The 27,151-nt window shown below is 34.4% G+C and overlaps 1 protein-coding gene across 11 annotated transcripts in view; it reads left to right on the top strand.

Moving 5' to 3' along the window:
- LOC106880794 (neural cell adhesion molecule L1.1-like) overlaps positions 1-27,151 on the top strand; it is a 537,440-nt gene that overhangs the window by 419,427 nt on the left and 90,862 nt on the right. For all 11 annotated transcript variants that reach the window (XR_016241963.1, XR_016241961.1, XR_016241962.1 and 8 more), the window contains 2 exons: positions 3,080-3,337; positions 7,390-7,641. Coding sequence is in view for 8 of the 11 variants with exons in the window: in XM_089352677.1 (XP_089208803.1) it covers positions 3,080-3,337; positions 7,390-7,641 (510 nt within the window). In the remaining 3 variants the exon portion in view is untranslated. The remainder of the gene's footprint in view (positions 1-3,079; positions 3,338-7,389; positions 7,642-27,151) is intronic.

Below are 27,151 nucleotides of genomic sequence, written 5' to 3'. Positions count from 1 at the left end.
TATTGCAGTTCAAACTGAACAAAATCAGAACAAAAGGTTAATTAGAAATAAAAATAAAAATATGAATGAAAGATTAAACTTTATATAGCTTAAGTCTTAATAAAGAAAGACTTTTAACGATATTATAAACAACAAAGACTAGTTATTTATGAAATAGTATTAATCAAAAATATTTCAACCCTAATCAAATCGAAGTCTTATATTATGTTGAAATAATACTCTAATTTCTATATAATTTAGTATTAAATAAGGTATCAATTAAAAATAATCTTTAAAAAACCAATTGAATAACATAAAATACAAGAATACACATTATTTTCAAACCGTGATAAAATCGTTTAGCAAAATATAAACAGTACTTATCCAAATGTTGTCATAATTCAAACTGAAACTTAGACATTAACTAATAACAATAGCGTTTATTAGCGTTTATTATTAAGACTTAAGCTATATAAAGTTGAACATCAAATAGCAGCATCAAGGAGTTCCAGTACACAGATGATAGTGCTACCCCTATCACCTCTGTTGTTGACCTCCAGCACTGTTTGACTCTTGTCTTAGAAGCCTACCATTGCTTTGGGATGGAAGTGAATGTGGACAAAAGGAAAATACTTGTGTAGTCTGTTCCTGGACAAGAAATACTAGAAGCTACTGTCAACACAGGGACACCTTTGGAAGTCGTCAGTTATTTCCAGTACCTCAGCAGCACTCTCTCACAATCTGGACCATACAAAAGAGACATTGACCACAGCATCAAATCCACTCATTGGGCTTTTAGAAGACACAACAAGCATGTATTCAACAACCACAGGCTTCCTCTCTGAACAAAATTCATGGTGTTTCATGTCCTTATCATCTTCACCTTGCTCTACACATTTAAGACATGGACTCTGTATTGAAAAGACCTGAAAAAGTTTGAGCATTTCTATCTGTTAAACCATTAAGCTTTAACAGATCCTCAATATCAAATGGTATGACTGACACATCAACTACAAAGTCCTCGATCACTCAGAAATGCCAAGCATTGAAGTTGCCATCCTCAAGCATTGCCTCAAGTGGTCAGGACATATCATCTGAACGGCCCCATCCTCTACAGTGAGTTTGTCAATGGCCAATGACATTGAGGACCCCCAGATTCTGCAGATTCAAAGACCAACTGAAGTCTTCCCTCCTTCAAGTTGCAATCAGCCTTAATACCTGGGAAACAGAAATTGTCAACTGTCCACCTTGGCGAAGAGCAGTTCATTTCAGTTGTTCCACTTATGAGGAGAAAGACTGAAGAAGAAGCAAAAGAAGGCAATGCAAGGCCTGACAACTCCAGCCAAGACCACAGCCACGCTGCCATGCAATCAATGCCTGAAGTTGTTCCATTCCTGACTTGGCCTTCTGAGCCACGTCAAGTTTAAGCATTGTGGAGGCATCAGATAAACTAAATCTGGACATGAGTGGTGCCAACAACTATGTATACGTCTTACCTTTTTTGTAGTTTTACTGTGTATGTTTTCTACACATTTTTATCATTCAATTCTATTTAAATCAACACATTTTATGTTCATCTTTGTGTATTGTCTCCCTCATCCATCACCCAGGTTGCAAATGAAAGAAACTGTAGCTGTTGTTGTTAATGTAGCAAATTAGCAGAATCTTTGAAGCACTAGAAAAATGCTTTGTGGTATTTGTTCCAACACTTTATGTACTGAGTTCTATTCTTGCAATGGTCAGTTGTACCTTTCACTCTTTTGGTGTTGATAAAACAAATAAAATTATATAACATCGGTGATATTGACTAATTCTTGGAAAATTGTGTAACCATCACCATTATTATTGTTATTACTATCATTATTATAATCAACATGCCCCTCCCCCAAAATTGCTGACTTTGAGCCAGAATTTGAAATCATTATTATTATTGTGAAGGCGGTGAACTGACAGGATCGTTAGCATGCTAAACAAAATGCTTAGCGACATTTCATTCGTCTTTATATTCTGAATTCAAATGGCATGAGGTTGACTTTCATCTTTGTGTATGACTAGGGTCATTGTAATTGGCTAGCCCCACCTCCCTCAAAATTTCAGACCTTGTGCCTATAATAGGGCACACCAGGCAAAATGCTTAGCAGTATTTCACCCATTCCTACGTTCTGAGTTCAAATTCCTCAGAGGTTGACTTTGCCTTTCATCTTTTTGGGGTTAATAAATTAAGTACCAGTGCCTTTAGTTTTAGATCATTATCATTATTGTTATTATTATTATGGTATCAATCTGACAGACAAGATGTGTTGCAGTATTTGCATTCATTTCCTGGTGAGATTAAAGTCACCCTTAGTTCTTCCAATGTTGATAAAATAAAGAAATAAAGTCAGGTCGTTGATGTTATCAGCTAACACACTTCACCTCAAAATTGCTGGCCTTTTGCAAAAAACAAAAGTAATTATTGGTTTCATATTTTGGCACAAGGCCTGCAATTTTAGGAGTTGGGGTAAGTTGATCACGTTGATTCTAGCGTCCTACTTGGTACTTATCTTATTGACCCTGGAAGGATGAAATGCAAAGTTGATCTCAGCAGAATTTGACCTCAGAATATAAAGTTGGCTGAAATGCTACTAAGCATTTTGCCTGGTATGCTAATGGTTCTGCCAGCTCACTACCCTAAAATCCAAAGTAATTAATGTGGTAAATAAGCAGCATCAGTAGAGCATGGAACAAAATACAATGCATTATTTAGTTAGGCCTGTTTACATTCTGAGTTCAAATTCTATTAAAATTGACTTTGACTTTCATTTCTTCAAGGCCAGTAAAAGAGAGAACCCATCTTGGGTCATTGATATTGACATAGCCCTTCCTCTCAAAATTGTACCTGCTTTATTACAAATGTGCTTTTCTCCTAGAATTTATCCACTTTTACCAATGTTCAAATCTTTATTATTAGAAATATATTAATAAAATTTTGAAAAATTGCTGCTTTACTTCAGAATATACTTCTGGTTTGTTTTTTCTTTACTTTTTTGTTTTTTTATTAAGTGCAGTAATTTGATTTTGCTTGTTTTTCTTTTAACTCTTTATGTTCTGAAATTCATAGATTCTCCAGAAAGACATGACATGACATTAAATGTTTCTGGAGGGAAAGTATGTGCTAATATTCCAACCAAATTCCACTGCAGTTGGAAAGGTGGTGATCCATCAGCAGATGTAATCCTGATGTACAAAGATATATCAAACACTAGTAAAGAAGAAGTTGAACTTAACGTAATACCTTCCAAATCTCATCAAACAGTCAAGTGTCTGGGCATTCATATTGCTGCAAATGTGTCTCGTGAAAAGAATTTAACTATTCATTGTGAGTATAAATGGAGCTTCTTTTGAAAATTTTTATCTTCTGTTTTTATCGTTTTCTTTTTCAAATATGAAAAAAAATTTTAACTGTAGGATTTTAGTTTTTTGTATATGTTGGTTTGGCTGTAGGTTTTTGAGTGAAGTAAAAAATAAATAATATCCTGGGTGAGCATTGTTTTATTCTTCTGGAACTATGTATCTAATTGTATTGTTGGAGTTTGTAGTTTTATCATGCAAGTTGAATATTCAGAGGAAATAAAAATATGGTCAAATTCTATTATAAATAGTGCCCCAGCATGACCACTGCTTTGAAGCTGAAACAATTTAAAGATTTATGGCTGAATATCTGGGAGCTCTTTAAATTTTATTTCGGAAAAGAGATGAGTAATTAGAGGGATATCAAATTGCTGGACTAGGTCATCAAAGTCAGAAAAAGAGTTATGGCTCAATTGGTAATTGATAGTTAAACTAGATGAGATGTAGTTCAGTTTTGTTCTAGAAAAAAGAACTACTGACATTATATTCCTAGTGAGTCAACTACAAGTGAAGAACCTGTTGACCTAGAGAAAGCCTTTGACAGAGATTACTCATTTAGGGATCTAGTAATTATTGATGAAGCTAGGAGTATAAGAATGGCTTATGTGAGCCATACAAGCTATATACTGGGGTGCTGTCAGTAATATGAGAAATAGCAATGAGTACAGTGATGACTTTAGCATGTAGGTAGGACACCATCAATTCTTAGTCTCTTTCTATTTATCAAAGACCTCCAGGGTGTTTAAGATTAGGTGTCTATGGGAATTCTTATTTGCTCATGTTCTCATTGTTATGGCTGAAGCTGGAGTAAAACTGGGAAAACGTTACAGGTGTGAAAACAAAGCATGGAATCAAAGGGCCTCAACATTACCTTGGCAAACATTTAAGTCCTAGTAAATCAGAAAATATACAAGACCCTTTATCCATCTGGAAACTTACCTTGTTTGATATGTAAAAAAGGAATGGGTGGAAAGTTGCTATAGTGTACCCAATGCAAACTGTGTATGTGCAAGAGATGCAATGGAATTATGGGTAGGTTGACAGACAAAGTGGACATTGTATGTGACAGGTGTGCTGGAGCAATAAACTCTAAGTGAGCATGAGAAATGATGCCTTCAAAAGCCCAAGAAGATTCCTAGATGTAATAGAGAATTTTTGTTATCTAGGTGATCAAAACAGTATTGGTGGAAGTTGTTCTCAAAGTGTAGTAGCTAATGTAAAGTCTGAGTAGAGGAAGTTCATGGATTTATTACTTCTGTCATAAACCTAAAGTTTTTCTCTCAGCGTGAAAAGCTGACTTTATGATGCTTTTTTCAACCTGAAATGCTTCATGATAGTGAGACATGCGCCTTGAATGTGGAGGACGTGAAAAGACTAGAAAGAAATTAATCAAGCATGCTCCACTGGATATGCAAAGTTAGTGTGCAAGATTGATGGAATACAAATGTGTTGACAGAAAAACTGGCCAAGAATTAAATGTAGTGTACATTAGTTTGGGCATGTGATATGTATAGATGAAGATGGTTGTATATAAAAGTGATGATCACTCACAGTAGATGAAACCTATGTGAGAGAAAGACATGGATGAGGTAGTGAAGGCTGACCTCAGGATGCTGGGACTCAATTTGATTAGTGATATGCAGTACTCAACATGATTCACCATCCTATGCATGCACATCATCCTATGCATGCACATCATGGCTAAGGCTCTCAAAGCATAATATATATGTTCACTATGCACCTGAGTCTCCCCCATCTATCCAGACAACTAGGTTTCCCCTCCAAGCCACTTCTATTCTCTTCATTCTAACAATTTGACAATCCCTCCTTCACCTTTGTTAATATCCATCTTAAACTCTCATCTTCATTTGTAACTTCTGATCCCTGCCACTTCCTGTTGATACTCATTCCTCATTTTTGTCATCCATAACTACATTCCTTTCCTTGTTGGTTTCCAATTTTCACATTCACCTCATTCACAACCTCAACTCCACTTCTATCATCCTGTCCTCACATCTCTAATTCTATATCCAGCATCCTATCTCCTCAGTCTCCTCCACTTGCAGCCTGAGTTCTATCCCTCATCACTCTATCATTTCCCAATATACTACATTTTTCTGCTCTTGTAAGAAACTGATATAGAACCTGCTACTATATACCATACCATTGCCATCTCTGTACTGCTGATCACCACTCTTCTCCTCTATACTACTCTCAATCAACCTCCATTCCTCATTCTCAATTGTACCCCACTCATACTGGTTACTTCCACCCTTGTTCACCATTCTCTACATTTATCTTCTATACACTGCTGACCTCATTAACCTCATGTTTATATCCACCTCACTCTCCTTTGTCACTCTTACAGCCTTATCCTCCAACCTTCATTATTCTCCTGTATCCTTCTTGTCCTCCATTTATCTCTTGGACATGTTACCATGCATGTATGTTCTGGTACCTTGTCATCACCATATTTACCTCTTGAGTTCCATTCCAGTCCTTCCCATCCATTGATGCAAAATAAATAGTTACTATAAATCTTTCTGCCACCCTCCACAGTGATACTTTCACATCTCAACTCCTTGCTTAAAGCATCCACCCCATCTCTTATCTTCCCCATTAGTTAAATAGCTCTTCAGTCTTGCAAGTTACAAAGGAACTTTATTAGAGTTGATGCTATGAAAATAGCACCCAGTAAACTCTGTAAAGTGGTTGGCATTAGGAAAGATACCCATATATAGAAAGCATGCTAAAACTGACTTTTAAGCAAGATGTGGTTCTCTGGCCTACAGGACCTTGTTAAAATGTATTGTCCATGCTAGCATGGAAAGCAGACATAAAATGATAGTGGTAGTGACAGTGGCAGCAATGATGATTATCATCATCTCCATGATGATAGCGCATGTTTGTTTTGAGGAAGATATATACATATCAAGAATCAATATGTCATAAAAAAATAGCTCACTTATATTTGTTAATAGAGCAGGTATAATAGTCAAAATGTACAGTATTATAGATCCATTACAGCTAATATTACCACTTGGTTTTATGCAGGGAATTAAACTGGGTATTAGATAACAGCACAGTCAAAAAATATTCTGTACTCTTTGGATCAGGTAGGTATGGAAAAATATCTATTTTGAGGAAGGTAAAAAAAGAAATTAATAATGTAATGCAATTTATGAAGTTTTGCAAAATGTAGGTAAAACATCACAAAAAGTCTGCACCAACAAATTTTCATAAATTCTCTTTTTTAAAACACCTATCTTGTGGTGTTTTAGTTTGACATTAAACTTCCCTTATTTCATTACAATTCTATCATTATCAACAGTCCAAATTTACAAATATAAAAAAATAAAATAAATGCGCCCCTTTTAAAGCCTAGCCAGGCTCATGGGCCCAGTTTCAATGGCATATGTGTTCCCCAGCTGGATGGGATGCCAGTCCATCGCAGCGTTACTCATTTTTGCCAGATGAGTGGACTGGAGCAACGTGAAATGAAATGTTTTGCTCAAGAACACAACACGTCGCCCGGTCCAGGAATTGAAACCACAATCTTACGATCATGATGCTGACACCCTAACCACTAAGCCACGCACTTCCACTCCCAATTTACAAAAATCTAATATTTCATCATACGCATTTTTATTTAATTTTATCTAATGATAGTAGTTGTGGAACTTATGTAAACTTATTTTCAATGTTGCCTTTTATTCTGCATCCTTTTCCTGAAACTTTGTGTCTTGCTAATTAAATTTTGCCAACATCTTCAAAACTTAAATGGTAGTCTGATGAAATTCTTGGATACAAGTATTTTTTATATAGATGTGTATTTTCTAATATATTTGTTAGGATTTGAACATTTGTATTGGATATTTCTTTCAGTGTAAAAGATTTCTCATTTTTATGCATCACTTTATATTTAATGCAACTTGGAATATTAATTACTGATGTAATAGCAAAAAATAAAATATCTTTATGCAAGTATTTACATAAATAATCTGATTTCCTTTTATACAGATCCACCTGATTTGGTAGATATCGAGGCTGATGAACCCTTTCTTGAAGGTACCAAAGGCATTTTGCATTGTAAAGCAGAAAATGGATATCCAAAAAAGTACAACTACAGGTGGCATCCAAATAACAACACCTCACAAGATTTAACATTTCCTAATATCAGTCGAATACAAAATAATAAGGTTTTCACTTGTTATGCTTCTAACATGTGCAATAAAAATGAATTACATAAAACACACTGGATCAATGTAGAATGTAAGTTGAAATCTTAAAATTTTATTACAAACCTGTGAAATAATTTATTTACATTCATGACAGAAAAGTACTATGATCTTTTCATCTTTCTTAATTTTGTTTTTTACCCCAAAATTTTTACATAGTTGATTTTCTTTGTTTTTCTAAAATAACTTGTTTAATAAAAATATAAATTGTAGGCTGTAAAATTAATTTCAACCTATTAAGTTTTAAATAGTACTAGCAGAAATACCCGGCGTTGCCCGGGTTAAAGAGAATAATGAAATCTAAAAACGCCGTCTAGACTACGCATCATCTTTATATATAGAGATGTATATACACACACGCACCCAAACACACGTATATATATGTATATCAATATAAATATATGAAAGTCAATGAAGTTTCGTAACAGAAGGTGATCATGTACATACTTTCTTGCTGTTGTGATTATAACACCTCATTGTAAACTATGTTCCTTGTTTTCCCTTGTGGAGCATATACAAATAGGTTTTTTGTTGCTGCCCACTCTTGAGCAGCCAACATACAGTTGTCCATGTGAGAAGCAGGGCTCTTCCAAGAGAAGACCAGCTACAGACAGTGTTTGACCCTGATATTTGTTTATGGACATGGCAAAAGTCACACGAAGGGGGAATTGTAGTCTTCTGAATGTAAAAGGAATGTCTGCTCCTGATGGAGTAAGAGGAATTCTTGGAATAAAGACGTCATCCCCTTTTGCACATCCAGAAAGAATGGTAGCCTCGATAACGTGTGACATCATTTTCTAAATAATGCTCATCTGTTATGTTCGGGTTAAAATTTCATCAACATCAAAAATATATGAATTTTCATGGGAGTTATGGCCGTTATGCAAAGAATATAATTTCCAAATTTCATAAAGATCCATTCAGTACTTTTGACGTAGTTTTGGATAAGAAAACAAATGACTAATGTGTGTGTTTGTGTGCATGTGTATGTGTGTGTGATGGGTGTATATATGTATAGATATTTGTATGCATGTATATATGTATATATGTGTACATATTACATGTACATCTATCTATATATATATATACATCTACACATATGTATACATATACATGTATGTATAGATCTATATATATATACATAAACGTGTACATCTATATGTATACATATACATCTCTCTCTCTCTCTCTCTCTCTCTTTCTCTCTCTCTTTCTCTCTCTCTCTCTCTCTCTGAAAGTATCTGTCATTACAGTATCGAAATGGTGTACATATACATGTATATGTATACATATACATCTCTCTCTCTCTCTCTCTCTTTCTGTCTCTCTCTTTCTCTCTCTGTGAAAGTATCTGTCACTACAGTATCGAAATGTGATTGTTTCAGTTAGTGGAATAGTTTCATTTTTAAAGTGAAAGTATTTGACATGAGTGTTTTTGTTTCACTTTTGACACGTAATACTTAAATAGTGGAGGAGATATTATGTTGCCGTGTGCTCGAACTCTGCAAGAAGTTAATAATTTTTTTTTGACTAAAACACAACTGGAACCCTAAGTAAGGCATGTGTAAAATTTGAATGAAATTGGTTGCGTAGTTCTCGAGTTTTAGGGATTCACACAGACAGACAGACAGACAGACAAACAGATACCCATATATAGAAAGCATGCTAAAACTGACTTTTAAGCAAGATGTGGTTCTCTGGCCTACAGGACCTTGTTAAAATGTATTGTCCATGCTAGCATGGAAAGCAGACATAAAATGATAGTGGTAGTGACAGTGGCAGCAATGATGATTATCATCATCTCCATGATGATAGCACATGTTTGTTTTGAGGAAGATATATACATATCAAGAATCAATATGTCATAAAAAAAATAGCTCACTTATATTCTCATTTTTATATATATAGATACAGCTGTACATTATTTACATCATTTACATTTGACCAATATTTCTCCTCATCTTGTTTGTTGTTAACACGTTTCAGCTGATATACCTTCCAGCCTTAATCAGGTGTCTTGGGGAAATTTCAAACCTAGGTTCTCATTCCTAAGATAGTTTTCAATGTTGTTATTATTATTATTATTATTATTATTATTATTATTATTATTATTATTATTATTATTATTATTATTATTATTATTATTATTATTATTCAGGTCACTGCCTAGAATCGAACTCGGAATCTTGGGGTTAGTAGCCCACGCTTTATGCCATAAGCCAGTGGGCAATTATGGATCGAATCTTTGGGCTTTTAAATCTAATATTTTCCTATCCTTCCTTAATACCGGTTCCCATATGCTACTCATATCTGCATTCGGTCTGCTCAGGAGGTTATTATGTCCTTGCATATGAGCTGCTTCTTTTAGTTTTCGTATTTCCCAGTGGTGTCCTCAGTCTATTATTTTAACTTCATCACGCAGGAGGAGGTGGTCTCCATTTTTCCATACATGATCGGCTATACCCGATTTATAAAGAACTACTCATGCCACAACTTTGCAATGTTCCTCTACCCTTATTTTGAGGGAGCAGAATGTTTCACTTTTGTATAACCTACCATAGCTGCATGGGATGAAGTACATGCAGTCTTTGGTCATATTTTCTTCTGTTGGTGGTTTTACTCAAAGGAGATATTTGCAAAGTGTTGTATTACTCTTGAATACTGTCCTTATGTCATATGGGCCACATATCTTTTGTATTTTCTCGGAGAGGCCTTTCACATAGGGTAGACAGACTATGGTCAGTTTATGGGTTTCATCCTCTCTTTTCTTCATAATTGGAGTGGATGGTATGTTTTTGGGGTAGTTGTTGCTTAATAGACTGTTACTAAGCTTGATCATTTCTTTGTGGTGGGTATCACAATCACTGCTTATATTCTTTGCTTGATATTTTAGGCACTGTGCAATACCTCTCTTTACACTGTATGGATGGTGGGAATTGAAGTTGAGGTATCGTCCAGTGAAGGTCAGCTTGCAGTGTATGGATGTCCTGGATCCATACTTGCTGTGTGTTATTAGTACATCTAGGAGCGGCTCATATGCTTGGACATAATAACCTCCTAAGCAGACCGAGTGCAGATATGAGTAACATACTGGAACTGGTATTAAGGAAGGGTAGGAAAATATTAGATTTATAAGCCCCAAAATTCATTCTATAATTGCCCACAGGCATATGGCATAGTGATTAAGAGTACGCGCTACTAACACCAAAATTCCAAGTTCAATTCCAGGCAGTGACCTGAATAATAATAATAATGATAATAATAATAATAATAATAATAATAATAATAAAAACATCAAAAACTACCTTAGGAATGAGAATCCAGGTTCGAAATTTCCCCAAAACACCTGATGAAGGCTGGAGGGTATATCAACTAAAATGTTGTGTTAACAACAAACAAGATGAGGACAAATATCTGTCAAATTTCTTAAATATAGAACAGTATATAGCTGCATATACTAGGGACCTGATTTTCTGTATCATATATCAATGGTCTCTGATCTTTCAAAAGACTGGTGAATGCTCAGTTACTCTTGACATTAGCAAAACCTTGAATTGTTTCTGAGTAGAAATACCTTCCTTTGAGTATCTGTCTATCTCTTCTCTTGAATTGCAAGTTTCTGATCAGTCTACTCTCTCACATGTGTTAATGAAACAATCTCTGAACCACATTCTTGTGTACCTCAAAGTTCCTTCACTGTATATTGATCACATAAGCACTGTCCTGCTTGTTTCTTCTAACAACATACTGCCATACACATACCCCTTTTATCCCTGCTCACCTTTCCACACAACCTTCATACATAAAAACAGACAATTTTTACATGTGTAGAAGCTGTCAAATCATCCACCAATGGCAGCATTTTTTTTTTTTTTCATGATCAAAACATAATCACAGCACATATTAAAGAAACAGTCTTGCAGTCTTGCAGTGCTAAACCTTTTCAAAACTCTTGTGTCTTTAATGATATTTAATTGTAAATACATATATATAATATCGTCTTGTCAATTCAAAATTCCGAAGACTAATGATTCATTTACCAGCATGTTACAACTAGGAGCCTTCAAATTTTCTGCTTCATCTCTTCTGACCCTAATTCTGCTCTAAATTAGTAAGTAGTGTACCACTTCCACCCAGTTTATCCTATACACCAAGCTATCGTATTCTTATTATCTTGGATCTTATTTGCAAATCATCTACTACTTAGTTCAATCCTTTTATTTCAGAAATGAAGCTCTATGAAAATTTCTCCTTAACATTTTTACTGCAGGCAAAAATTTGCATGAAATCAAACTGTGCATCAGTATCACTAGCCTAACAAATTTTAGATGTTCTTCAAGTGTCATAGATACTGTCTCTCCTCTTCTGATTAAATAAAGGTTTTTAACTTTGGTAGAAGGCCAGATATTTGGAGACAGTTGTTCTTTTATCAACCTCAGAAGGATGAAAGGCCAAGTTCATTTCAGTAACATATGAATTCTAGACATACTAAATGTAAGCAAATACAAGGTGTTTCATCTGAACAATGAAGAAAAGGGTCTTAATTTTTATAACATACTAGCAGAAATACCCGGCGTTGCCCGGGTTAAAGAGAATAATGAAATCTAAAAATGCCGTCTAGACTACGCAACTCTCAACTGTTAGTAGCTACGATACCATATTTCTACATAAATAACTCTCTAATCCATGCCAGCATGGAACATAGATATTAAGTGGAATGCTAGAAGAAAGTTTTCAACTCATATGTATATAAAGTAAATACACGTAATTCAGAAACACGTTTTGTGTATTTTATTTCGTAACAAAACAAACAGGTACAGATTATAAATAATGAAAGGCCAATTTTGGTGATTCATTTGACAGAGGTAGTAGAGAGACAATGCGATGATAAATCTGAGGTTGGATCTTGAAAGTTTGGATGAATGCTGCCTCAGTTAAATCTCTTGTGGTTCCAAATGATGTAATCTGTAGTACAGCGTCGTATTGTCTAATTTTGTTTTACAAATGTTAGGAATCTTGGTCAGTTGATGATAACAGTTTCTTCAATAGCTCTGGAGGTTGGGGATTGTGGAATTGTTGGGAATGTTTTTAACTTTGGTGTTATATGTATTGCTTGAATTTCTTTGACATATGAAATATATGTATTTTCACTGGGTTTGTAAAAGAGAGTTGTGTAGCTCTCGAGTTTTAGGGATTCACACAGACACACAGACAGACAGACACACAGACAGACAGACACACAGACAGACAGACACACAGACAGACAGACACACAGACAGACAGACACACATTCTCATCTTTATATATAGATATATAGATATATATATACACACACACACGCACCCAAACACACGTATATATATATGTATATCAATATAAATATATGAAAGTCAATGAAGTTTCGTAAAAGAAGGTGATCATGTACATACTTTGTTGCTGTTGTGATTATAACACCTCGTTGTAAACAATGTTCCTTGTTTTCCCTTGTGGAGCATATGCAAATAGGTTTTTTTTTTTTTTGCTGCCCACTCTTGAGCAGCCAACATGTGAGAAGCGGGGCTCTTCCAAGAGAAGACCAGCTACAGACAGTGCTCATCTGTTATGTTCAGGTTAAAATTTCATCAACATCAAAAATATATGAATTTTCATGGGAGTTATGGCCGTTATGCATAGAATATAATTTCCAAATTGCAGAAAAAATTTACAATCGATAAATGTCTTAGAACAACCAGTCTCTCATCTGGGAAGGCCTTGAAATCAATGTTACCAACTGGGGACTATGTGTGTCGCAGTGATAATAAAAAGACTCAAAGGAGGTCTGCAACGAAATAATTTTACTCAACACTTTGCAAATGAATCAGTGGAGGCAAAGATGCGTCTCATTTACTTGACAATTTATGCACCACATTGCAGAAATTACAATGTAAGTATATCTGAAAGGGTAGTCTTACACTGTTGTACCGTTGAATTACAAATAATGCTCATCTGTTATGTTCGGGTTAAAATTTCATCAACATCAAAAATATATGAATTTTCATGGGAGTTATGGCCGTTATGCATAGAATGTAATTTCCAAATTTCATAAAGATCCATTCAGTACTTTTGATGTAGTTTTGGATAAGAAAACAAATGACTAATGTGTGTGTTTGTGTCCATGTGTATGTGTGTGATGGGTGTATATATGTGTACATATTACATGTACATCTATATATATATATACACATCTACACATATGTATACATATACATGTATGCATATAGATCTATATCTATATATATATATCTATACATATACGTGTACATATACATCAACAACAATTGTTTCATTTCATGACCAAAATCAAAATTACAAAACATATATGTATATAAATACTAGGTAAAAAATTCAATGGGGTAGTTAACAATATCCTGATCATCAGCAACACTGTCAATTGAGTTATTCTTTTCTACTCTAAGTACAAGGCCCAAAATTTGGTGGGAGGTGGCCAGACGATTATATCGACTACAATACACAACTGGTACTTAATTTAACGACCCTGAAAGGATAAAAGGCAAAGTTGACCTTGGTGGAATTTGAACTCAGAATGTAAAAACAGACAAAATACCGCTAAGCATTTCACTTGGCATGCTAACGTTTTTGCCAGCTTTCCACTTTACTCTGAATTGAGTTATAAGTGAATAATGTTTTGTACAGCAATAGTTTTTGGAGCCAGGATAGGTTGGTAACAGATCTAATCTGTATTGTTGTAATCATGAGGAAGATTAGGAAATACTTTGTTCACTAAATCATTGATGGAATCAGTTGAATTACATATTGGATTGTGTGTAAGAAATTAGGCAGTAGCTTAATAGCGTCCTTTGAACCAGGTACTTTTATTTTGTGGGAGAAGGAAAGAGACAGAATTTCAATTTTATATATATGTATAGAAAAAGTATAATAGCTTCTCTTGAATCATTTAGTTTCATTTTGGTGGACAAACAAACGAACAAACAGACAATTGAACAGAATCTCTTTTATCTACTACATATGTGGGAAATGCTGTCTGTGGGTGTGTTTATGGAGTTGTTATCTAACTCCTCCTACGTCATTTTATCGATTTTGATGAAACTTGACACGTGAATGGAACTCATGTCTGAAAATCTCATGGCATACTCAGATTGTTGAAAAAATCGATAATAGGGCCCCCGGAAGGGATCCTTATATATATCTAATATACTTTATTTTAAAAGCCAAGGGAAATAACCCATTCTCCCCTGGAAGGGATCATTATATATAGCCAAGGGAAATAACCTATTCATTTTCCTAAATTATTTGGTATAAATCAAATTGAGTATGCTTATTTCTTAGTATTTGAACTGTTAATGTTATTTTCGGAATTTATCCAGTACAACCCTTAAACAAGTAAATAGTATTTTCCAAAACAACAGATCCACTTATTTTGGTTAGTGACTTATTCACAAATATACCAACAATAGCGCCCCTGAGGGTAATATTCTCTTTGAAAGAACAAAAAGCCCTTTTCAGAGTTATTTACTTTGAATTGTTATTATCTCATATCTGATTAGCCTGTTATTATGTAACATGCTTCATGATTTTAGTATACATATCTTATTAGTATTTCCTCCTAAGTTCTATATACTCTGGGAATGCATTAAAGCCCTTTTCAGGGTTACTTTATTTGAATTCTTGCTATTGGGTAACTAATTTCATGTTATTACATAACGGACTTCTCAATTTGGGTATTCATAACTTATTGGGAATTCCTAAAAACAAGATCCTGTGTAAGACAGTTCAGTGTTCTCTGTAAATGCACAAAAACCGTTTTAAAGGCTACATACTTTGTATTGTTGTTATTGGATTAGTGAAACAATTATAAGAACAGAACAAATGGATAAGCCCCACTTTCCCATGAATTACTGGGTACATCAGCTAATATATATATATATATATATATATATATATATATAAGTCAGTAAATAGTGGGGTTGTGTTAACCGCACGTGGGGAAATAATAGGAAAATGAAAAAAAGCCAGAATGCTGAACTGGAAGCATAATTTAATAAAGATTTTTTCTAACCGGTTTTCATTGCGAAGAAGCAAATTATCAAGAAGGAGAATGAAAATGTTTTTTTACAAAGAAGTACAAAATGAAGAAAATAATATATAAAACAATAATATATAAAAAAATAAATATACCCATACATTATATTGTCTTTGAGCTTTTGTAGTTCAATAGTAGTTCATGTATAAATTGGTAGGAAAAATAAGGATGCATGAGGGTTGAGGGTTTTGTTAGGTTTAAAAAAAGGGTTAAAAGTTTGTGTTAAGCAGGAAATGTGGTGTCAAAACAGGAAGTGTGTGTAAGGGGAGACAAGTGTTTTTAGTTGGAGTTATGAACTCTTTTTTTTCAACAGGAAGTTTGTGTCTGTCCATAGAGGAATAAGGTCACTGAGGGGTGTGTGTGTTAAGAAATGGTTGGAATTTCTCTATGGAAAGATTCTCCTTGTTGATTCTTTCTTGTGTGGAGATTCTGTCTTTACATTGATAGAAAGGGAATATAATGAATTTAGGGTTTTTGTTTCTGGCGCAAGAGTCTATGTGGCCACTGAGGAGTCACTCTTGGTTTCTTTTGACGTGGTCAACCTTTATACAAATATCCCTCATGAATATGCGATTGAGGCAATTAAATTCTGGCTGCACAAACACCCAGAAACATTTCCTAATCACATCAACACAACTTTCATCAGAATCACTTAAGTTCATTCTGACCAACAATTACTTCCTGTTTGCAGACATACTTTCGCCAAAAGTGTGGTATCGCGATGGGTACTAAAGCTGCACCAGTCCTTGCGAACCTCATAATGGGTTTTTTGAATTAACACTATATGAAACCTCACACCATAAATTTGGACACCTTTTCCACATCTTTTTAATGGATAACTGGATAAGATATTTGGATGATTGTTTCATCATATGGAATGAACCCTATGAAAAACTTCTAGAGTTCAAATCCATTCTTAATAACATACATCCCAACATTCAATTCACTATGGAATTCAGCAAACATCATCTCCCTTTTCTTGATCTCTTAATTATAAAAACACCTAATAACCAAATCACAACCGACATCTACCACAAACCTACAGACTCACAACAATACCTCCTTTTTAGCTCATGCCACCCAAAACACACCAAGATAAATATCCCCTTTAATTTAGCTAAAAGAATTTGCACCATTGTCTCTGACCCAACCACTCGAGAAATACGCTTACAAGATCTCAAAAAAACACTGTTACGACGCCAATATCCCTCCACACTCATAGATCTTGGAATAAAACGTGCCAAGGAACTTGACAAAAACACACTAAAAAACCAACCAACAAAATAACACACCCAACCCCAAAATACTTCCATACATCTCCACCCATAACCCCAATAACATCGAAGCATTCATCACAATTAAACAAAACCTCCCCTTACTCACCACAGACCCAAAAATGAACAATATCATTAATACACACAAAGTCCTTAAGTGCAAAAGGCAACACAAATCTTTGAAAACATTATTAACCAATTCCAAACTACATACACCACTTCCACCCCCATCAGTTAAAAAATGTGCACGCCCTAATTGTGGCACCTGCCCCTACCTACTTGAAGGCTCTGAATTTACCTTCAAACGAAGAACAAAGTTTAAAATTAAAACCAATTTCTCTTGTTCCTCGGGTAACCTCATTTATGTCCTTACTTGCGCAGGTTGCCAAAACTTCTATATCGGACAGACGAGCCTCCCATTACGTAGAAGAGTAGCTGTCCATAAGGAACAAATAAACCTCCCTCAATACCGCCAAATTCCACTCAGTGGCCACATAGACTCTTGCGCCAGAAACAAAAACCCTAAATTCATTATATTCCCTTTCTATCAATGTAAAGACAGAATCTCCACACAAGAAAGAATCAACAAGGAGAATCTTTTCATAGAGAAATTCCAACCATTTCTTAACACACACACCCCTCAGTGACCTTATTCCTCTATGGCATGAGCTAAAAAGGAGGTATTGTTGTGAGTCTGTAGGTTTGTGGTAGATGTCGGTCGTGATTTGGTTATTAGGTGTTTTTATAATTAAGAGATCAAGAAAAGGGAGATGATGTTTGCTGAATTCCATAGTGAATTGAATGTTGGGATGTATGTTATTAAGAATGGATTTGAACTCTAGAAGTTTTTCATAGGGTTCATTCCATATGATGAAACAATCATCCAAATATCTTTTCCAGTTATCCATTAAAAAGATGTGGAAAAGGTGTCCAAATTTATGGCGTGAGGTTTCATATAGTGTTAATTCAAAAAAACCCATTATGAGGTTCGCAAGGACTGGTGCAGCTTTAGTACCCATCGCGATACCACACTTTTGGCGAAAGTATGTGTCTGCAAACAGGAAGTAATTGTTGGTCAGAATGAACTTAAGTGATTCTGATGAAAGTTGTGTTGATGTGATTAGGAAATGTTTCTGGGTGTTTGTGCAGCCAGAATTTAATTGCCTCAATCGCATATTCATGAGGGATATTTGTATAAAGGTTGACCACGTCAAAAGAAACCAAGAGTTACTCCTCAGTGGCCACATAGACTCTTGCGCCAGAAACAAAAACCCTAAATTCATTATATTCCCTTTCTATCAATGTAAAGACAGAATCTCCACACAAGAAAGAATCAACAAGGAGAATCTTTTCATAGAGAAATTCCAACCATTTCTTAACACACACACCCCTCAGTGACCTTATTCCTCTATGAACAGACACAAACTTCCTGTTGGAAAAAAAGAGTTCATAACTCCAACTAAAAACACTTGTCTCCCCTTACACACACTTCCTGTTTTGACACCACATTTCCTGCTTAACACAAACTTTTAACCCTTTTTTTAAACCTAACAAAACCCTCAACCCTCATGCATCCTTATTTTTCCTACCAATTTATACATGAACTACTATTGAACTACAAAAGCTCAAAGACAATATAATGTATGGGTATATTTATTTTTTTATATATTATTGTTTTATATATTATTTTCTTCATTTTGGACTTCTTTGTAAAAAAACATTTTCATTCTCCTTCTTGATAATTTGCTTCTTCGCAATGAAAACCGGTTAGAAAAAATCTTTATTAAATTATGCTTCCAGTTCAGCATTCTGGCTTTTTTTCATTTTCCTATATATATATAGATAGATAGATAGATAAAACATAATAGCTTCCCCTGAACCATTTAGTTTCATTTTGATAGACAAACAAATGAACTGACTCTCTCTTTTATATATATAGAGATATATAAATATAAATAAATTTTGAATTTTAAATACCTTTGGTGAAAATCTTCAGGGTGCATAAAAGGACAATATGTGAACTACATAGTGATTTACTAAAATATTCAAATATACACAGAATATATATTTATGTTTACTATGTATACGTGTGTGCATGCATGCATTAAAAATATTCATTTATTTTTTAATTCAATATTACTAATTATAATAATCATGAATAATGAGGATAGCTGCGTGAAAAAGTGCCACACCCTAACAGTTGAGGGAACCCGTGGAAGAGGTAGGCCCAGGAAGACCTGGGCTGAGGTGGTGAGGCAAGACCTTCGTACATTGGGCCTCACCGAGGCGATGACTACGGACCGAGACCTTTGGAAATGGGCTGTGCGTGAGAAGACCCGGCAAGCCAAGTAAGATCGTTGCCAGTGCCCCTGGACTGGTTCTTGTGCGGGTGGCACATGAGATGCACCATTTTGAGCGTGGCCGTTGCCAGTACCGCCTGACTGGCTCCTGTAGGATTTTCGAGCAAGATCGTTGCCAGTGCCCCTGGACTGGCTTGTGCGGGTGGCACATAAAAGACACCATTTCGAGCGTGGCCGTTTTCGTGCGGGTGACACGTAAAAGCACCCACTACACTCTCTGAGTGGTTGGCGTTAGGAAGGGCATCCAGCTGTAGAAACTCTGCCAAATCAGACTGGAGCCTGGTGTTGCCATCCGGTTTCACCAGTCCTCAGTCAAATCGTCCAACCCATGCTAGCATGGAAAGCGGACGTTAAACGATGATGATGATGATGATGAATGATTTATAGTATGTAAGAGGAACATTATATACTGGATAAAATGAAATAAAGTTTTTGTTCATGAAATAAAGTGAGAGAGAAATAAGGTTTATGTTCATGTTTGTATATGTGTGTGTGCATGTCTATGCTCATATTTACATATACACACACACACACACACACATACAGATACAGATATGCATACACACAATGATTATGGATGCCAATGTTTTATACATCAACTTGCATGTGTACATGTATATATGTTACTTTCTAAGTTTTTTATTAATATACATAAATACATAAGAGCAACAATAAAAGTTCATTTGTGCATTATTTAATATTAATATTTATATTGAAATTTAATAATAATGATAATAATCAACTAAACTATATAAGAGTAAAAGGACATGATTAAAATATATAATATAATAAAATAAAATAAATAAGGTAGCAGAAATAATGAATATAGAATAAATAAGATAAGAATAAAAAATAAAAATAAAGGAGAAGTAAAATTTGTTTATGTGTGAATGCATACATGGATTATATTATGTATATGTGGATATCTATATGGATAACATTGTTGATATCTATAAAGTATATGATAAATACAATAAAGTAAATAAGCAGGAATAAGGAATAAAGAATAAATAAAAATATAAAGGTGAAATAAATTTGCTTATGTGTTTATACACGTGCATACATGTGTGTGTGTATCTCGTTTATATATTAGTATCTCTATATGTGCTTGCATATACAGATATACAGATGTTTATTTGTAGTTATTTCATTAGTTCATGAGTTTATATTCATGTGTATATGCACATATGGATAATATTGTTGGTATTTATAAAATATATAATAAAATAAAATAAATAAGTAGGCAGAAATAATGAATGAAGTAATTAATTGTAAATAAAAATAACCACATAAGTAAATTTATTTCACCTTTATATTTTTATTTATTCTTTACTCTTTATTTCTACTTACTTATTTACTTTATTTTATTTTATTTATTATATGTTTTATAAATACCAACGACGTTATACATATACACATAATGTAATCCATGTATGCATAGTGAAGGCACATGGCTTAGTGGTTAGGGCATGGGTTCAATTCTCAGCGATGCTTTGTGTCCTAGAGCAAGACACTTTATTTCACGTCGCTCCAGTCCACTCAGCTGGCATAAATGAGCCGTATCTATATTTCAAAGGGCCAACCTTGTCACACACTGTGTGACTCTGAATCTCCCTGAGAACTATGTTAAGGGTACACATGTCTCTGGAGTGCACAGCCACTTGCACGTTAATTTCACGAGCAAGCTGTTTTGTTGATCGTGTCAGCTGGGTCCTTTTCATCATAACCAATGGAGTGCTCCTCAATGTAATCCATGTATGCATATATATATACACACACACACACACACATGTATACTTGTGCAGGCATTCCCACATAAACAAAGTTTACTTTCCCTTTATTTCTAATGGTTATACTTATCTTATTTATTCTATATTCATTATTTCTGCTGCCTTATTTATTTTATTTTATTACTAGCTGAAATACCCACCATTGCCCAGGTTAAAGAAAATAATGTAATTTAAAAATGCCTTTTAGATCTCTAACATGAAACATAGACTACACAGGTCTCACCTCCTAGTAGCTGAGATACCAACTTCATACATTAATAACCTGCCGTTTCCCAAGTTATTGGAGATAATAAAGTTTAAGTATGCCTTTTAAATCTCTAAATAAAATGAAATATGGATTATGCATAATCCATGTTTCATTTTACTTAGAGATTTACTCAGCAGTAATTAGCTGAGGTACAAACTATTAATGTCAATAACATGTTTTATCCAATGTTCTCACTGTTAAAATTGTTAAAAACTAGGTAGTTCTTTGTCTTTGCAATCACTTTCAATTATCAGTACTTATTTGAAATGCATTGAACCTGAAAAAGCATAAATTTGAGAAGAACCTGTCTGCAGGCACTCCCCTCCTCTTAATAAATACATTAAACAAAAATTCTATGTGATGACGTGAGTATAAACAAATGTATTGAAACAAATCCAGCAATCAGTCACAGTTTAATTATCTAGAGCTTCTGAATATATGATGTTTAGAGTGTGTCCTTTAATTGGTGTATAAATGAAAAGATTTGGGGGACTTCCAACTTGCGAACATCCTACATGCCTATGCGAGAAGCAAGATGAAGTTCAACAAGAGAGACTGTCCTTGAGACTTGTTTATTAACATAGCAAAACTTAGTTTCACTGGGAACTGGAACCATTTAAATTCAAAGGGGATGCCATGTGGGATTAACAGGATCTGTGGAATGGAGTCACATCGATTTCACTACCAGTCAGGTGCCATTGCACAGATGAGGTGGATCCAGATTCCTGAGCAGCATAATTGGGGCCTCCTTTTTAAGTGGTGAGGTAGCATCCCAGATGGCTGTAGAGAGTTCAGGAACTTAGTTTGAAAGACTGTTCTTGTCCAGGCAACAGCTACAAGAGATCCCAGTCGATTTTATTAATAGCATCATTCCGTGGAGCTAAGATGACTCGCTCACAGAGCCATTGACTGTTGCTAAAGTTTTGTGCAATGTTTGGGAGAACATGCATTATGAGATCATTGATAGTTGGTACCATCTCACCACAGGCTTTCTGCCCCTCCCAACCAACTTTGAATGATGATAACTTTCAGAAAAATGTATATTTTTTAATGAAATTTTCTATGAATATGTGTTGTATCATGTAGATTCCCAAAATACAAATTTTTTGGGGAAAAGTATTTTAGCAGGGGCTGGAGGAGGATTTTCGGAAAATTCACCGGAATCCACTTCAATTTGTCTTAACTTTCAGAAAATGGATATTTTTTAATAAAATTGTCTACAAATATACCTTGGAGTATGTAGATTCCAACCATATAGGATTTGGGGGGAAAACAATTGGGGGATGTTTCAGAATAAGTTATCCATATTTATTTCAGTTTCTCCATTTTGTGCATTTGTGCACCTGTATATAACCCTTAACCCTAGTTGTAAAATTTCAAGAAAAAATTGAAAAGTTAAGGAGTGGGTGTATTAAAATGTCTATTTTTGCATATTCAGAATCTCCGTTGGTCACAAGGTGGGAATCCATAGAAAAAAAAGCACACATATACATATACATATATGTAATGAAAAATGTTCAAACGAGGAATTATTCTATTCAGTATCATATTTATTTTAGAGATTATGTAACTAATTATACTTTACACTTCTATATTTAACTGTGCGTGTATATCGTATGCAACAGATAAGTCATCTTAGTAGCATATATCTGTGTACCATACATTTAGCTGTTATTTTTAGCATGGGTTTTCTGGTGAGGGGTTCATTTGGTTCCTTGCCTGTTGCTTCAGTTGAAATCTACGGATGCACAAATGCACAAAACAGAGAAAATCTAACAAATATGGATGACTTGTTCTGAAACACCCCTGAATAGGGAACAGTTCTCAAAAATAACCCCCAATTGTTTTCCCCCAAATTCCTATATGCTCGGAATGTACATAGTCCGAGTTATATTTGTTGACAATTTCGTTAAAAAATATCCTTTTTCCTGAAAGTTAAGCGAATTGAAGAGGACTCCAGTGAACACTTTCCCTAACATATTTTGTATATTCAGAATCTACATGATATAGAACATATTCTTAGAAAATTTCATTAAAAAATATCCATTTTTCTTAAAGTTATGATCATCTGAGCATTCCGGAAATCTGTAGTTATGCCCTGTTAACAATTGATCAATTAAATGAAATCTCATATGAAATTTTTTCTCACACACACACACACTCACCTAAGTATATATCTTACACAAATAGAAAGCCGGAGAAGAATATATAAAATGTAAGTAACTTTAGAAATTCTTTTTTATCTGAAATCGTCACAACTGTAATGATGTATACATACATGTGTGTGTGTAAAATAGCTGGTTACTTAGTTACTATGTTGACATTGACAATACAATTAAGTGAAAGTGTTAACAAGTTGATTTGCGTCAAGTATAATCACATGGGATTTAAATGTGAAATATCAAGTCTTAATAAGGTGACTTGTTCCCAAAATGGTCAAAATATGTATTGGAAAATTAAATGTACAATATACAGTACCTCATTTAATTAACTGAGAAAATGGTGTCTAACTCCGTATGAAATTATTTTTCTGACATGAAAGTACCTTTAAAAATTCATTTTGTCAGAAATCGTCACAGCTGTAATGATGTATACATACATGTATGTGTAAATAGTTGGTTAGGACATCAAAGACAGGAAGTTCAAACACAGGGAGCTGAGAAAGTGATTTGAACAAGTGAATCTTTTCTATAGAGCAATATTATTTATTCTAAAAAACAAAAATAAATCAAGATTGCATTATTCTTTCTTAGGTCAAATTATTCATGTACCCCACCAAAATATGGTGCAAATTGATCCAGAAGTTTGAGTATGCATTGAGGACACACACAGATAGGGTATTTTATATATTAAGATATATTTTAATCATCTACTTTTACTCTTATATAATTTAATTGATTATTATCATTATTATTAAATTTAAATATAAATATGAATAATAAACAAGAGCACAAATCTCTGCCAAAGCAACACTAATGTCCTCTCAACGATTAGCCAGAGATGATTTTTAAAATGAGAATATCTGAAATAAACTCGACTGCTCTCACAAACAAGAATACTAAAAATGAACCTGACTGCTCTCAAAAATTAAGGAAAAAAAAAAATGGAAAAATAATCCAGAATCCTTGTCCAGTACCTGATCGATCCCAATGATAGTCATGGAATATGAAGGTGGGTGTGTGGGGCCATATTTTTAATGCTGCATGTGTGTCGTCTACAGTGGGAACAGGAACAGTTTTCTCTATGAAGGCTTTTTTTAGTCTATTCACTAATATAGTGTCTTTATGACCATTAAGGTCTATAGTGAAAAATTGATCCGTATGTGAAAGAATATGGAAAGGACCTGCATACGGTGCTGTTAATGGAGGTTTAACAACATTGTTGCACACAAAAATGTGAGTTCAAGAAGTAAAGCTTCCTTCAATGCAGAGCTAGAAATGCAATTGTCAAGTAGGTAAGAGGTTGTGAACAGGAGCTATATATACAAAATTGGTAAAGCTAAAAATTGTCAAGGATAAATTAAATTTATTATTGTTGCTAAATATTTTAGGGTTATTTAATTTCTGAGCAGTTTTGCTGCCATTTGTTTATGTAGTTTGATTTTTTTTGTCCATCAGTTTCTGCTAAGATAGAGATGCATGCAAAATTAATATTAGAGAAACAAAAATAAAACTTTGGAAGCAGCAATGCCGTCATAACTTATGTGAAAACCATGGGTGTGCTTTCAAGGGAGATAATCAGAGAAAGACTTAAAATTCAACTTAAGATCGTAATACTTCATGTAAAATAAAGTAAATATAACAAATAATCTAGAATCCTTGTCCAGTACCAGATTGATCCCAAAATCTAATCAGTTTGTGCCAGTCAAGAGGCCAAATATCCCTGAAAGTTTCATCCAAATCCATCTGGTTGTTTTTGAGATATCTTGTCCACCAGCTTTGATCTTAGCTTCACTCATGCTAGAAACAAATTTTTCACTGAGATATTTGAATCCTTCACCGTCTTCATTCATGGCCGTAACAAAATTCTTAAACAAGCCAAGTTTAATGTGTAAGGGAGGAAGGCAAATTTTCTGAGGGTCAACTAAAGGGATATATTTAGTGTTGTATCTCTCTGGAGTGAATTCACTTCTCTTTGGCCACTCTTGTTGATTATAGTGATGCTTGTCATCTCTGCTGTTCTAAAGGCACAAAAAGCACTGATGCTTTACATACCCCATTTGCAACCCAAGAAGAAATCCAATAACTTTCAAGTCCCTGCATATATTCCACTTGTGCTCAGAATATTTAATCAAGTGCAACATTTTATCCATTGATTCACAAGTTTCCTTTAATCCTACATGTAATGAATTCCTGCAATTCTGTATGCCATTTTTGAAAGTACGAGCATTTTACACTATCATGTAAAAGATTCCATTGTTTCAACCTGAAGCCCAATAGTTCTGACTTTTCTTTTGTTAAATCCAAGTCTCTAACTAAATCATTTAATTCAAGTTGGTTCAATAAAAAAGAAACTTTTTTTGAAGATCCTGGTTCATCACATTGATCTTCTGTATCACTTGACATGCCTTCAATTGAAGTAGATGCAGTACTTTCTTCACTTAAACTATCTTTGTCAAAAGATGAAGGAGTTTCTGGAATTGGAATATTTTCAGCAGCATGAGCAACTGGTTTTTAAGCTGAAAGGCAATCTGGATAAACAAATCTTGGATTTGTTCTTCTTAGAGAAACCTGTGATATTAGTTAAGCAGAAATAACAATTGGTGTAGTGGTTTGTTATTCAACTCATGCCACCACAAACACATAAAAATTAATATACTTTATAATCTAGCAAAAAGAATCTGTACCATAGTTTCGGACATCTATACTCGTGAACGAAGACTCCTTGAACTCAAATCAATACTAATCAAAAAATATTACCCAATATCATTAATAAATGATGGCATTAAACGAGCTAAGGAAATAGATATACGACCATTAAGGGAAGTCAACCGAAATACTAAACCAGACTTCAAAATACTCCCATACATCTCCACACATAACCCCCAGAAACAACGAAGCCTTCAACATTATCACCCAGAATCTACCCATCCTCACAGGAAATAAAACAACGAACAAAATTTTAGGCTCACACGAAATTATCAAAAGCAAAATGCAACCTAAATCATTGATAAAAATATTAGCCAGTGCAAGACTATATCCATTAATAACAGAACCAAAAGTGAGAAAATGTGGTCGACCTAACTGTGGTACATGCCCCCACCTTTTGGAGGGATCAGAGTTCCACTTTAAACAAGGTGAAAATATTTAAGATTAAATCAAATTTCACCTGTGCCTCAGAAAATCTAATCTATGCCATTACGTGATGTGAGAATAATTATATTGGCCAAACAGGAATATCACTCTGTTGAAAAACCACTCTCCACAAAGAACAAATCTGCCACCCACAATACAGACAGATACCGGTCAGTGAACACATAGAAAAATGTGCTAGGAGTCTTAATCCTAATTTCCTAATTTTCCCCTTCTATCAATGTTCACAGAACACCTCAGTACAACAAAGAATGGATAAAGAGGCAACTTTCATCAATAAATATCTTCCACAACTCAATATGAACACATAACATAATACGGAACACTACTAAACTTTCAATTAATACCACTGACCCCCATACATCCCATACACCATTCACATTACAGATCTATGTCTACCCTAATTGCACCAAATCCAGAACTACTTACCTCTCTTACACATAATCTTTTTAATCAGAGA

The sequence above is a fragment of the Octopus bimaculoides genome, chromosome 5 (genome assembly GCF_046866305.1).
Source record: "Octopus bimaculoides isolate indiv1 chromosome 5, ASM4686630v1, whole genome shotgun sequence".
NCBI classification, from domain to species: domain Eukaryota; kingdom Metazoa; phylum Mollusca; class Cephalopoda; order Octopoda; family Octopodidae; genus Octopus; species Octopus bimaculoides.
The sequence above is the reverse complement of the archived record's forward strand: the minus strand, read 5'-3'. Positions and strand labels throughout refer to the sequence as shown.